This window comes from Chelonoidis abingdonii, chromosome 6 (genome assembly GCF_003597395.2).
Source record: "Chelonoidis abingdonii isolate Lonesome George chromosome 6, CheloAbing_2.0, whole genome shotgun sequence".
Classification (NCBI taxonomy): domain Eukaryota; kingdom Metazoa; phylum Chordata; order Testudines; family Testudinidae; genus Chelonoidis; species Chelonoidis abingdonii.
In genome coordinates this window covers 114,748,277-114,763,367 of record NC_133774.1, presented here as the reverse complement: position 1 = coordinate 114,763,367, position 15,091 = coordinate 114,748,277, and the positions used below count along the sequence as shown (strand labels likewise).

Genomic DNA, 15,091 nt, shown 5'->3' with positions numbered 1-15,091 from the left:
CTTCCTAACCTCCATCAGTGGCTGACCTATGCCATGAAGCATAAGAAAATTTAAAAAGTTTAAGGATTTAAACTAACATATCTATAGATGCTCTCATTTTCCATACAGAGGTTTGTTTGAATCCCACAAACTTCTTGGACTAAGCCAGATCCTCGATCCTGTCTGCATATGCCTTGCACAGCCCAGGAGGGGGGTTGCAAAGTTAACAGTAAGTCCCTTTTGCTCTTGCCTGGTGCAACAAAGAAGAGCATCTGAGCTGGATGCCCACAGTTCCAAGGTGGTATTCAGCGGTTGGAGATTGTCCAAATACTGTCAACATAAGGGGATAGGAGGGTGGTGGTATAGGAGCCACTATTTTGCTACAGAATGCTAGAGGACTATAGTCTTTCTGTAGCCCTTGAAGGTAGGTTTAAGAAATTCTAGTCTTTGCTGTAAATGACATGTCCTTTTTGGACTCTCACCATAGTCTTGAAGCCTCTTTGCAACATCCACAGCTTCAACATTTGCTGTTTTCTTGAAGGGTCTGGCATCCAAAATAAATTCATGAGCTACATAACCTGTAGGTGAACAAAGGTTACATACTGATCTCACTTGTTGAAGAACAGAGCAGAACTACACACTGGCCTCAATTTTAATACCACATTTCTCTTCCTGTGGCTTTGTGGAGTATGCATCTCAAGGATGCACAAGGACTGTCCAGTTGGAGACTGCAGTTTCAGGAGTGCACATTTAAGAGATTATGTGAACTACAAATGTATTTGCATATTTATTTGCTGTCCCCTTAACTCTTCATTGCCACACTTTTAAATGATTACTTGTAAAAACAAATGTCCTTGGTACAAATACAGAAACAACACTGTGTTGGAGCGAATTAGATTTAGCAAAAGCCGAATCAGACAAATGCTCAAAGCAGCTCCTCTTATATGTGAGCATATCCTCCCAGGGTCTATTCTTTTTATGTACATGCCTTTCCTCCGGACAATTTAGGTTAAGTACATTTTCAGGCCTGTCCAATAATGAAGCAGTACTCTACTGCCACATGATGATTAATGTTTGGCTCATAAGGTCCCCAGATCAGCAGGCCCTGAGAAAGGAGCATGCTCAAATTCTGAAAGAAAACAGTAGCTCATTTTTTTGAATGACCTCCTCTGACCAATATTGAGAGTTGGTAGTGGGCTGAGGCAGAAAACTATATTCAGCCTTGCCAGAAAAGCAGGATTATTAATATCTCAGGCCCTTGGGTGAGTAACAAGGGGAAGATCATGTATTCTCCAGAGGAAAATGCTTTCTTCCAGGCTTTTTGTGCAAGTGTTACCCCAACTACATTGCCATTGCCATCACCATTCCAGATAAATAGGGTTACTCTTGAAGAGAAGATTGAACATTTCACTTCTGAACCTTTCAAAAACTTGAGATTTAGCTTTGTATTTCTGTGAACTACGGTTCTCCTTTTTAAAATACTGTCAGCAGCTTTAATCAATCTTTACTTGCTTTAAAGTAAAGTATTTTCATAGCTACACACAAAGGTTGAGTAAATGGAATGCATTTTGGACATTTTTAATGCCATTCAGTTGAAACAGGGAAGAGGCAGTCCCAAAAATAAGATCTTTCTTCTACAGACTTGAAACTTGCAATCTGGTGTTCTTCACAATTTCTGCCCTGCCTTAAGGGGGGGGGGGGGAGTGGGTAGGCAATAGCTGAACCATTCCCCAAAGAGGTTACATTTCATAACAAAAGTGTTAGGGAACTGAAACAGATATGGATTAGTCTCCTAAACCAGCCATGCATCACCACAGGCGTTTTTAGGGTGGTAATAGGGAGTACTGAATAAGAAATCATTTAAAATGCTCTTTGCTTACTGTACTGCATATTATATTGAATTACTACAGTCTCACTTCAATGACTTCCTATTTAACAGTTTTTTTTCTCTATATTAAAATAGGACTTAACTTGGCAATTTGAGGAGAACAATCTCTGGTTCAAAGACAGGCAGAAGACTCATTTTACAACTTTTAACGTTATTGCAACTAATTACCAGAAGAAATACACTTTTCACCTCTACCAATACCTTAGCTTCATTTTGGCTCCTGGCTAGGATTAGCCCTAACTATTTCCCTCTGCCTAGTTATTTTCCTGGGAATGCTCTGTTTTTCAGTATGTGCTGGGACTGAAAACCCTCACATCAGTTTAAAGCAAACACCACATCTACAATCCAAAGTGCTATAGGAGATGCTTGGAGAAACCAGAATGTCAGGAGACAAAGTAAGCTCAATACTTGCCTCTTGCCCCTCTGAAAAGGACTTTGTAGTGTTTCTCTAGTCTTTTTGCCATGTAGTTAGCATTTAATATAGCAATCTCGGAAGCGTGTTTAAGACCCTTTCCACCCATCATCTGAAAAGAGCAAAAACACTATAGAACACAGGTCTGAAACAACCCCTTACCCATAAACAAGGAACATAGTCTTACAGCTTAACACATCAGTTCATAAACTCACTGTCATACATGGCATTTCCTGTTTCACCTACCCCTCTTTTGGAAGGGTGGAACCCAAGACTCACTAAAACAGGGGTTAGCAACCTTTCAGAAGTGGTGTGCTGAGTCTTCATTTATTCACTCTAATGTAAGGTTTCGTGTGCCAGTAATACATTTTAACCTTTTTAGAAGGTCGCTTTCTTTTAAGTCTATAATAGCTAACTGAACTACTGTTGTATGTAAAATAAATAAGGTTTCAAAAGGTTTAAGAAGCTTCTTTTAAAATTAAATTAAAATGCAGAGCCCCCCAGAGCAGTGGCCAGGACCTGGGCAGTGAGCGCCACTGAAAATCAGCTCATGGGCTGCCTTCGGCACACGTGCCATAGGTTGCCTACCCCTGCACTAAAAGCTTGGATGTTCTTCAGTGATTAGCGTGAGCAGCTCTGGTACCACAGTATTTCAGAGTACACATTTTCAGAAGATATTTAGTTTTCTTTCACATTAAATTGACAACAAACTGGTACGTTCCTTCATATGAAGGAATTTTGGTAGACAAATAAGGATTTGTTTTCTGTTTAGCAAACAGGCTAATTCACAAAACAAGGAACTTTCCCCAACTCTTAAATAGCTTTAAAATGGGTAGAGGAGGGTTGTTTGGTGTGACAGGGTCAAATGCACCCCTGGATTTCCAAAATGCTGTTCACAGCCTCTCAGTTCATTTGGAGAGCAGCCCATAGAGGCTGCTGGTTTATTATCTATGCTCAGTATGAAAGAGTAGAGAGACGCCTATACATAAAATAATATGCTCTGGTGTGAATATTTCAAAATTGGAATCAGCTTACAATACCAAGCATCATTATACATTTTTAGGATAAAGATAGGAATTAGGCTCATCTTAAACTCAAGGATCTGAAGCATTTTTAATAGCGTTTACCAAATAAGTGTCAAATTAGCCCATGATTCTAACCATGTGTCAAAGTTTCACAGTGTTCCAAAATATTTAAATACAGACAAACACTAAAGCCAAGTTCTCATGGACCCTAACCAAAGCTAATCAGATTTGATTTTCATAGGTTAGTAAGATTTCACTGAAGACCGTTTTTGTCTCCCAAAGAAAGATGTTTCAAGACGTTACTAGCTGCGGAGTGTTTCTAACATTTAACACAATACTGCGGTATATTGAGACAAAGTAGGTAAGAAATTCAGTAAATAACAAATTAATTTACTATTGCCAAGAAGCTCCCTGAAGAACATGAAAACCGGATGATTCTGAGAAACACTGGGAAGACAAGCCTCTTTCTTGGATACAGTCTAATTATAACTCTGGCCTCAAGAAATATTAAAAGGCAACAAACAAGGACATTAAAGAAGTTTCATATGTTCATTTAAGGCACTAGTTCATTGTACTGCTCTCACTATCTATAGAAGCAGCACCCCAAAGACAGCAAGGATCCCAACATGAAATTTATTCCTGAAATCTGCTCTAGGACTTCTAACAAAGGCACTGCTTGCTTTGTTTATTGTGTACATGTTTTCTTGGGGGAAAACTGCATTAAACAGCCTTATAACATTCTACTTGCTCAAGTGAAATAGTTTTTTTCCTTTGACATGTGAGTAAGGTATAACTCCTTGAGATGAAGGGCAAGTAATCAGATTTTGTACTTGGGCTGGAAAGTTTTCTTGGGCATTTTGCGAGACTGCCATATAGTGTATCTCAAATTAGAATATGTGAATCAATGCCACCATTTTCAGTGACCGTGAGAACCCATTTGAAAGCATGAATGTTGGATAGGTCTAAAGTACTCAATTTCACCTTCCCAAATGTAGAAATGCCACTGGGAAAAATAAACAGATCCTTAACTGATGCTGGGGGGGCGGGGAATCTACGCACCTTGATATAGGCCCAGGAAATAGGCAATATAGCACTGGAGCCCCAAGGGGCAGCACTGATTGTACCCAAAGGGCATGCATCTTTATCAAGCTGTAGTGCAACGACAGGATGGCTAGGCAGGTAGGGCACCAGATGATTCTTCCTGAAACACAGATACATTGATTTTAAAACAAACATATTGCTGTATCATTTTGGCTAGCTTCAGAAGAGGATTTCGACTTCTTTTTTAATCTGTTAGGAAAATCAAGTATAGATATCCACTTTAATGATTTCCATGCCAGTCTACATTTCCTTCCTTTATCATTCACTGCAAATAGAATCAATTGCTGTGGTGAGTTCTGCAAGATGGGCACTAGTCCATTAAAGATTAGATTGAATACCAGCTTCAAAAATAAATCTGAGCTGGTAATCTAATGAGAGGTTCCGTATTAAAGTGCCAGTTCCTTACCCATGCCTATTTACTGTTGCAAATGTAAGTCCAACACAAATCCTTGTTCTTTCCTAGACTGGTTTTTGCCCCGATCTGAGCACAGATTATCAAGATTACAGTATGCAAAATCATGCTGTTTCCCATACCACCCCATTATTGTAATGGTTTTCCTTACCCTACGTGTTTTGCTTATCTGGTGTATTTACCATCCGGACCAAAAGTTTAAGACCTTTCATGTTGCAAGAAGTCAGTGGGTTTAACAAGCAGGATGATCGTCTACACACAGAGTACACATTTTCCAGGCGGAGCATGGCCTATATTTTCATTATTTGCAAACAAAACACCAGGTCATTGCCCATATTATTCTAGAACGATGGAATTCTCTCCCTTCACCATAGAATCATAGAAGATTAGGGTTGGAAGAGACCTCAGGAGGTCACCCAGTCCAACCCCCTGCTCAAAGCAGGACCAGCACCAACCATCTCTGCAGACTGATATTTTCCAACCTGAGAAACTTTAGACTAGTCACTGGGGATGGGTGAAAGGAGAAGAAATGTAGAACAGAGATGCAGTAAGGGATATGGGGTAGGTTTAGGGTTAGAAGAAAGACTGGGAAAGCTGTACAACTCCAGCTGTGCATCCACAATCAACATTTTATAGCAACTGTGGGTAAAGTATGCAGTTTCTTCTTGAAAGTCACCAGTCTTTCCTCCCTAAGTAGGCCCTTTAATGCAGCTGACCATGGCTGCAGTTTGCATAGACAGACTCCAGGATCAATATCAGCCCACCTGCAGAAGCTTCTCTTCCCAACCGCTCGGAAATTCCTTATAGCTAGTCACCAATAAAAGACTCCCACCTACCCAGAGCAGCATGTAGCCTTCTAGGGAGTAAGAGAAAACAAACAAAAATAAAGTGAATAAGAAGTCTAGAAAAGAAACTTCTGGGATACTGGATTGTGCAAGGGGACTATGGGAGCGTCCATGTGCTAATCCATCACAAAAAGATGGAGAACCACTACCACAGTGAGGCAGGTTTTTTAGCATCATTTAACTAAAAACTAACTTCTGACATGGCTGGCTCCAGAGTCACCAAGGGTTGGTTGCTTGTCAAGACTCTAGTGCACTGGCTGATGGGTATGTAAGCACAGTAGTGATATCAAGACAACAATACAATGGTATTCAAATGCCAGTCTTAAGTGCCTTAGAATAGAAACGTACACAACAACTGCTGCCAAAACTAAGCCTCTGCCAAATTAGTGCTAGTAGCCCTTACTCTCAACTGTTATGTACAATTAACTAGGGTGCCTTCTCCTTCAAAAGTAAATTTAAGAGCTAAAGCCTGATACTCACACTCCAATTGGCCCCATTCCAGGTCCTCCTCCTCCATGGGGAATGCAAAATGTTTTGTGAAGGTTTAAATGAGAGACATCAGATCCATAGTCTCCAGGGCGACACAGACCCACCTGTCGGAGAATCACCACCAAAAGCTCAAATGCTATCTCAGAAAATGTATTTTTCATATACAAACTGATCTCATCACTGCCATTTGACACTCTAGGAGAAGTCACCATTGTAGAAAGTTGTATCTGTTAATGACCTATCAACATGCTTTAGTGTCATTTCTTCAATTTGTGCCGGTTTTCTATGCAAAGAGAGTCTAAAATTTAGATTAATTTTGTTTTCCTTTACAAGGCCATATCCATTAAGTATAGAAAGGTTCAGCATCTTTTACAAATGTTAAATTCCTAACTAAATGTGTAACACACCTAGATCACATAAAGGACTTTAGACTTAAAATTCAATTTACTATTCTGGCCTTTCAGACAGTTTTTAGAAAAATCTTTGAGGCCAATGAGAACATTACAAATAATTCTATTTACTAGACTTCTGGTAATTCAGCATGTAGCCCATTTTAAATTATATTTGTGACATAGCAATTTCCTGCATATCTTTGTGTGACCTTAGTGAACTACGTGTAAGTATCTTTGGGGTCCATTGTTTTAAGTTAATGTTTGTATGATTGTGTTCTACTCCACAGGGGAGGGCTAAAGCTCTGTCGGGAATAGGTGGTGATTAAGACAAACCAGCCAGGTTGTAGCCCTTCCAGGGAGGTGTCACCTGGGAAGCCTTCCATATATTATTTCAAATTGGATCCTCCAGAGACTAGCAGACAAAGAAATGACATTTGGATAAAAAGCTTGAGTTTTAACTTTCTCAGGGCCTCTCTTTTGATCCAACAAGTCGACAGGACCGTCCACGAGGGAACAACACTTGCAGAAGGGATGGAAGGACTTGACCTGTGATGGCCCCATAAGACTGATGGGTGACCTCGGGTAAGCTTTTTTGTAGGTAGGTAGGTTCAGGAGCGGCGCCAGGGTTTCTGATGCCCTAGGCGGACAGCCATTTCGTCGTCCCCCCCCGCGGGTCCGGTGGACCTACCGCAGTCATTTCGGCGGGCGGTCCGCTGCTGGAAAGGCTCCAGTGGAGCTGCCGCAGTCATTTCGGCGGGCGGTCCGCTGGTCTAAAGGCTCCGGTGGACCTGCCGCAGGCATGACTGCAGCAGCTCCACCGGAGCCTTTCCAGCAGCGGACCATCCGCCGAAATGACTGCGGTAGGTCCACCGGACCAGCGTGCCGCCCTCCCAGCAAAATAGCACCCCCCCGCAAAATTCTGGTGCCCTAGGCCATTCCCTAGGTCACCTAAATGGCAGCGCTGGCCCTGGGTAGGTTCTTTTATTGTTTTGAATGTGTTTTCTCTCCAATACTGTCACCTTAATAAATGTGCTTGCTTATAAAGAGCTGTGTGATACTTGTAACTGCAGGCAATGATGCTGTTCACAGCCTCTGGAGAGAAAGCAAAGCACAGACACTGGGCTGCTTAGGCTGCCTGGCTTGGTGGAAATATCACCATATAAGGCAGGGAACTGTGCAGCCTTGAAAACCCTGGGTCAGGAAGGAGAGAGATGCTGATTTCTGCCCTGAACTGTGACAATTTTTTTACATCCAATTTCTACTGGTGTATCAGTCTTATGGTGAAGCTGTGGTAGAGTTGAAAATGTGAGAACTGACATTTCTTGTTTCTCTAGAAGTTACCACCACCACCAATAAATAGCTGAAATCTGTTTAACAGATTCACACCTGGGCATTCATGTTTGCACCATCTAGGTAAACCTGGCCTCCATGTTTGTGAATCAGGTCACACACATCACTGATATCCTCTTCAAACACACCATTGGTGGATGGGTATGTGATCATGATGGCTGCCAAGTTCTCTTTGTGCTTATCCACCTTTAGAAAAAGAGGTAATATAGAAGATTACTCGAGGGTCACCAAGTTCTCTTCAGCAAAATCCTTTACAAATATTGGGTAGTTACTGTCACCGCCACAAGTGTTTCACATGCTGAAAACAAGTTTACCCATCTCATCCAGCAAAATCGTAACTGCCAATCACTCTTCCTAGCACATGATTTTGGTACTAAGTTGTAGACTTTGGGGAAATTTAATGATGGCTAAGAAAAAAAAATGTTTATGCAAATTTTTTATCATGACAAATGTCTGGTTACTTAAGTGAAAGCTGTTGAGATCTACTTTTCCTTCAGAAGCATCTATGTAGAAATGTTTGTTCTTCACCAAGACTAATTTAAACCAACCATAGGGAAAAGTAGTATGAAAAACGGTTACTTGCCTGTACGGTAATGGCCATTTGAGATGTATGGCACACACATCCATTCCACCATACAAGTATGCATGCACCGAATGCAGTAGAGTCGGAGACTTTGTCGGCAGTACCATGAGGCAGCACATGTGCTCCTGCCATCCTTGTGTGTGGAGCCAAGGGCATAACATCTTTCACACAACTGTCTGTCTAATACCCACAGTCCCAGGGAAGGTGGGACAGTTGTGGAATGTATACGTGCACAATACATCTCAAAGAACAACAGTTACTATACACTATTACAGGAAAGTAAACAGGTGTTTTTTCCCCACCCCCCTTGAGTGATTATGCACTGATACATTCCACTGCAGGTGATTCAGGAGCAGTTTCCTTAGAGATGGTAGGACTTGAAGAGAGACTACAGCACTGACTTTCCAAAGATGGCATTGTCCCGGGAAGCTGGAGTGACAGTGTAATGACTGAAAAAGATATGTACCAACAACCATGTTGTTGCTGCTTTGCCAATGTCTACTATCGGTATGTTACTTAAGAGGGCTGATGAGGTAACGAACCCTAGTGGAATGGGTTGTTATTCTCTGAGGAGAAGAAATCTTGATACAGTCAGAAATCCAGTGAGATAGAATTGGTTGCCCTTTCATCCTTTCAGTGAATCTCCTAAACTTTTGTAGCCTCATCTGAAAGATTTTGTTGCTGTCCAGAGGAGGATAGAGCCCTCCAAATGACTAGAGTGTGAAGCTTCTCTTCAGTTTTGTTAGAATGAGGGGTTTTTGTGTTTTTTTGGGGGGGGGGGGGGGGAACAAAACTGGACTATGAATGGTCTGAGGTGAAATGCAGATACGACCTTAAACATAAGCTTCAGGTGTAGCCTAAGAAAAACCTTACTTTTGTGAAATGTCATGGAGACAGAGTCAGCTAGCAGTGCCTCAAGCTCCAACCCCCTTCTTGTGGAAGTAATTGCTCCCAGAAAGGCTATTTTCATTGACAGCAATGATAATCAAGTTATTGCCAAAGGTTTGAAATGGAAGCCTATTAAACAGGCCAAAACTAAATCCAGGTCCCATGAGGGTACTGGATCAGAGACTGGAGGGTGCATACGAATAAGACCCTTTAAAAGTTCTCAAACAATATTAAAGGCAAAATAGCAAAGTATCCCAAGGAAAAGGCAGTTTGGGGCACCACATTTTAAGAAAGATGTGGAGAAACTGGAGGGAACCCGACCTATAAGGTATGCTTACTCTTGAGAAAAGATGACTGAGCAGGGACCTGATAACAGTCTTCAAACGTATTATGGGCTGTTATAAAGTGGATAACAATCAATTGTTTTCCATGTCCACTGAACGTAGGACAAGTACTAAGAGGCTTAATTTGCAGCAAGGGAGATTTAAATTAATATTAGAAAAAAAAAATCTTATTCTAGGGATAGTTCTGGAATAGGCTTCCAAGGGAGGCTGTGAAGTCCCCATCACTGAAGGTTTTTTAAAAACAGGTTAGACAAACTCCTGCCAGGGATGGACTAGGTATATTTGGTCCTGCCTTACTGTAGTGGGCTGGACTAGATGACCTCTCAAAGTCCCTTCCAGCCTTATACTTCTATGAGCTCTAAAGGCAGAAATCCCTGGTTCTTTGTCCTCATGGAGAATGAGATACAGCTAGGACATCTGTCTCTCACATATCCCTTGCCTAAACAAATCAGGCAACTCTCGTGCCTATCAGTGACACAGATAATAGCCCTGAATGTGGTACATTTTTTCAATCCAGGAGATTTCTGCATGGCAAACCCCCCACCCACACACATCCCCCGAAGTGCTATTAACAGACTAAACTAGAACTACACTGAAGTGAATTACAACTATAAAAACAGGAGAAAATCTCTTTTGAACCTAACTGAGTCTCAAGAGTGGTGGGGAGCCCCAACTCTTGCCATGGGCATTAAGAAGGAACTGAGAGAAAGGCGGTGGCCAGGCCCTTTTTATGCCCTTAGTTCCACACATAAGGATGGCAGGGGCACGTGTGTGTCTGTTACAGCTATCCCCCTATTCCATTTTGTTTTCTTACAGCTGTCCCCATACTCCATTTTGTTTTTGTTCTCCTGTGGCCTCCCCTCCCTGGCTGTTAACTTGTTTACCAGGGCCACTGCCCTTCTCAAAGGGATGGCCACTTGTGCTAAGTGGGACCACTGCCCTGTTCAAAGGGTTAGTCCTGTTATCACCTTGTTAAACCTGGGCTCGGTGTAGGGTAGGCAATGTCCAGAGCTGCAAGACCTATTGTGTTTTTAAGATCTTGGCATGAGTCATAGGCCTCATGTGCTTTTGAGTCACCTACTGCACAGACTTGCCCAGACATGTCTCTGTGCTCACCTACAGTTTCCCTTGCCTCCTCTCCTCCCTTGTATCAAGAGAGCCAATCAAAAGTACTGGCGGGAAACTGCCTGAGTTTGCCTTTAAAAACAGACATTTTTAAAACTAAGATCAGAAAGGTTCCTGCATTGCTGCCTGGTCTGATCAGCCAGGGGTTCTGGGGAGTCCTTTCTCCGCTCTCGTTTTATTTTTGAGCGTACCCCCGTTTTTTGAAAAAAAAAAAAAAAAACCCCCCCACAAAGAACGAATTGCTGCCTGAGAGATCTCCTGATTATTGAGACCGTACCTAGCCTTCTGATGTTCTTGCTGCTTTTACCTCTGCTGCTTCCTTTGGGGCTGGTAAGAATCCCTCTGTGAAACTCTCTATACTTTTGTTTTATTATTTTAGCTGCTGCTGGCTCTGTCTCCCCAGCACACAGACTCAAGCTAAACCTTGGTCTGTGTCTTAAAACCTCTCCTAAACTCCGCAGCACTTTGCTGCTAAAAATAAGTTTGTGCCGCTGCTAAGCTCTGCTCCTGTGGGCTTTGCCTCGGGCTCTCTGCTTGCAGCTGTATCCACTGCTGCAGCCACCATCCCTGGGCACATACCACTCTGCCCTCTGTAACTTCCCCATAGCATAAGGTGCATCATAGGTTTTTTTTTTTAGTTTAATAAGTCATAGTTTGTTAAGATTATAGAGCTTGTAAGTTTCACCTGCCTTGTTCTTTTGCTCCCTATAGATTGTAAAAGCTTGTAAGTTTCACCTGCCTTGTTATAGTTTGCTGTTCTGTTGCTCCGTATAGTTGCTTGTTATAGTTTTGATTAGAATTGTGATATTTGTTGTTTTGCCTAGTTGTTGGTTAAGATAGATAAGGTTTTTGCTGCTTCTCCCTCTGTATAACTTTGTCTGTTTTTCCCCCGCTCCAATCACCCCCCGTGTGCTTCTCCGTGTCTCTCTGTTACAACTCCTTGCTGCCCCCCCGCGTTGCATCACCTCGAACTTCCCAAACCCCTTGCTGTTTCTCCCCCTGTATAACTTTGTCTGTTTTTCCCCCGCTCATATCTCCCCCCCGTGTGCTTAAAACCTCTCTCTAGCCCGTTTGTCCTTACCTTGCAGGGCTTCAAAGTGTCTCGCTGCTTCCAGCCGCCCTCTCCTCTCATCAGTTGCCACTAATCTTCATTCACCCCCCCCCCCTGTTCCTTAACCCAGCTTTTAGGTACACTCTTGCTATCACAGCCTCACAAATTAAGTCAGTAATTTCTACATTGCATAATTTCACTTATCACCCATATTGCTGATATACTTTGTATTTACATTAATACCATTGTGTTACATTGTATATAAGGCCACCAACCACTTAATACATTCTATCTAAGATTGTTAACCATTTTATATAGAAGCTAGCATTTTATTTTGCATTTCTTTTTGGTACGTTTTGCATTTCACACTGTATCTAGAATTGTTCCTATATAAAATTGAGTTGCTTATTAACTGTACTGTATCCCATTGTGCTGAACCCCACTTACTGTACCCCACTGTTAGAACTCCCTACACTGTTCAGTAAGAACCCCCCCCATCATTGTCTATTAAACACCCTATACACCCCATCCCTTCGTATTTTATTGTTAAATTCCCACCACTTCCTTTTTCCTTTAATAAAGAAATTAATTGGCACCCCACCTGTGTGGTAATTGCTCCCCAAGATCCCATATACCTGCTGGCAAAAGTCTCTAACTCGAATGCATTGGGGATGCACACGTCTACAGTGTAACGTATGTGTACACAATCACTTGAATGAGAAACGTAAGTTTAATCACATTTGAGATATTTTAAACCAGCTGCATTCATTGGTTAACAAAATTGGTCTTTGACATTTTCGAGGAAATTGGCTGTCAGTCTTTTTTTCCTTCAGTGGCAACGATGCAATGATAATTTCAATACCTAACAGCTCCAAAATATATTTTAAATATATTCTGCTGCTTCTTTAGCTTCATCTGCAGCCAATCTATTCAGAGATGCAGAGGCAGTTGCCTAGCAACATCTTACCCAGCCATGAGACTGCTCTTCAGTAGATGAAGGTTAAAGTGCAGCTACAAATGTTTGAGAATCAAATGAATATCCTTCATTCACTTCAGATACTGAACACAGGAAGCCGGGGGGGGGGGGAGGGGAAACCCAACAACTCCGCCATGGAAGAAGCTACAATGTATACTCTTTCAACCATTTCTACACAAAAGAATCCCCAAATTTAAAGAGGACTTACAAATTTAATGGCTTGTGTCTCAAACAAGAAGAAAAGGAAGAATGATTTATTCTTCTTTTAAAGCAGGTATCTATTATTTATTTGCACCATTTCTCCACATAACAGAAAATCTGATGCAGCTGCTAACAATCCATTACCCAGAGGGAAAGTTCCCACCCCCAAAATAAACAGCAGATGTGACACTTACCATTGCTTTTAGATGGGCAATATCAATGTTTCCATTTTTATCCACCTCGACTGGCTGAATCTTCATCCCTGCCATTTGGGCACTTGCTGGGTTGGTACCATGAGCAGATTTAGGAATAAGACAAACCTGAGTGGGGAAAAATGTAAGTTCTAATTACACTGACCAACCATGAAAGCCCAATGCAGTAAAACCCATCAAAACGTGCATTTTGTTGTTATCAGACCTGCAGAAAAGTTACAAGTACTACTTGTATTACAAGAATTCAACACAATTTTCATACAGCAAAATGTTTGCATAAAACCCATTACCATATTAACTGTTCACTTACTGAGTATTCCTTACACCGCGGGCCACTTTTGAAGAAAAACTTCCATTATAAGGTTCTACTTGCATGTGGTTTGTATTTCATCTCAGAAGGAATGATTTATCACACACTAGTTCTTCTTCGAGTGCTTGCTCATATCCATTCTAGTAGGTGTGCGCGCGCCGTGTGCACGTTCGTCGGATACTTTTTACCCTAGCAACACTCGGTGGGCCGGCTGGGCGCCCCCTGGAGTGGCGCCGCCATGGCTGCTGATATATAGCCCTGCCGGCCCAACCGCTCCTCAGTTCCTTCTTACCGCCCGTGTCGGTCGTTGGAACTGTGGAGCTCAGCTTATCTGTTCTCCACCTCCCTAGCATTCACTCGTTTTCTCTTGAATTGTATATAGTTAATCTTTAAGATTTAATTTTGTTCTAAATAATAGTTTAAGGTTAGATTTTTTTTTGTGGGCGGTTGTTTAGCATTAATGCTAAGTACTTAGTATGGTTGTTGTAATGTTTTTTTAGGTTTTGTTAAGGGATCACGGTTAGCCCTGATCCCCTCCGGCACGACCCGGGCCCATGCCCGCAGGGTCGCCGGGCTCAAACCGGCGGGCTGTCGTGCACCCATGCTCCACAGGCGATCCCGCACGATTACCTGTCTAAAGTGTCTGGCGACTCCCACCCTGAACAAACCAGGCACCCCGAGCCACTGAGAGCCCCAGTGCACGAGCGTACGAGGAAGGAAGGCGAAACGAATGCTACGATCAGAATATAACAAGTCCAATCACTAACAGAAGCGATAGATGTAAAAATTTTTGTCAAGGGCGTCAAGCCCCGAACTCGGAAAAGAGAGGGAACGTACGCCTTAAACCAGTTAATACTCTTTAATGGAGGCGCACTCACTCAAGCCGTCAGCTCCGCCACCGCCAGGCTGGGCACCACAACACGCCTCCTCGCCCATACGATTATGACGCCCCGCCGCTAAAAGACTCCCTCACCAGTCCGCTCGGCTCAACCATCCTGGTCGGCACAGCCCCGCTCTCCAAAGCAAGAAGCGTAAGCCCCTTTCCCTCTCGACCGCTACAATCAGCCCGCCGCAGTCAGAGCGGCTTGCCCATCACTAGAGATAGACCGCCCGATCCTCCAGACTCCTGCCGGGCCTCGAGGTCTGTCGACCAAGACCGTTGAATTCCGGCCCCGTGGACAGGCCATCGAGTCCGGTGCCCTATTGGCTCCCTTTCCCGCGCGTGGCTGTTTGAGTGGTACTCATTGTCTTCAACCGTAACCCTCGAGACTACATTTCCTCGGCTGAGCACGGGACCTTATTGTGATAGACGGAGCCCGAGTCCGCTCGAGACCCCACATCCATTGTAAGCCCCACCGCACCGCGGTGCGGGTCCCACAATTCTAGGGGCAACCGGCTTCTCGTGAGACCTTACTTCACGACCGGCACGGTGGAACTTCGTTCAGTCGAGGTCTCGAGCTAGACGCTCTCCGTCTACCAATCGCTCCCGGACCGGGTCCTTGCTCGCA

The 15,091-nt window shown here is 43.0% G+C and overlaps 1 protein-coding gene across 1 annotated transcript in view; it reads right to left on the bottom strand.

Annotated features, from left to right (window-relative positions):
* GLDC (glycine decarboxylase) overlaps nt 1–15,091 on the bottom strand; it is a 68,880-nt gene that overhangs the window by 6,219 nt on the left and 47,570 nt on the right. The window contains exons 17-22 of the mRNA XM_075067364.1: nt 13,256–13,381; nt 7,930–8,079; nt 6,143–6,255; nt 4,364–4,505; nt 2,280–2,391; nt 462–557 (exon numbers count right to left, since the gene is read on the bottom strand). Coding sequence (XP_074923465.1) covers nt 462–557; nt 2,280–2,391; nt 4,364–4,505; nt 6,143–6,255; nt 7,930–8,079; nt 13,256–13,381 — 739 coding nt within the window. The remainder of the gene's footprint in view (nt 1–461; nt 558–2,279; nt 2,392–4,363; nt 4,506–6,142; nt 6,256–7,929; nt 8,080–13,255; nt 13,382–15,091) is intronic.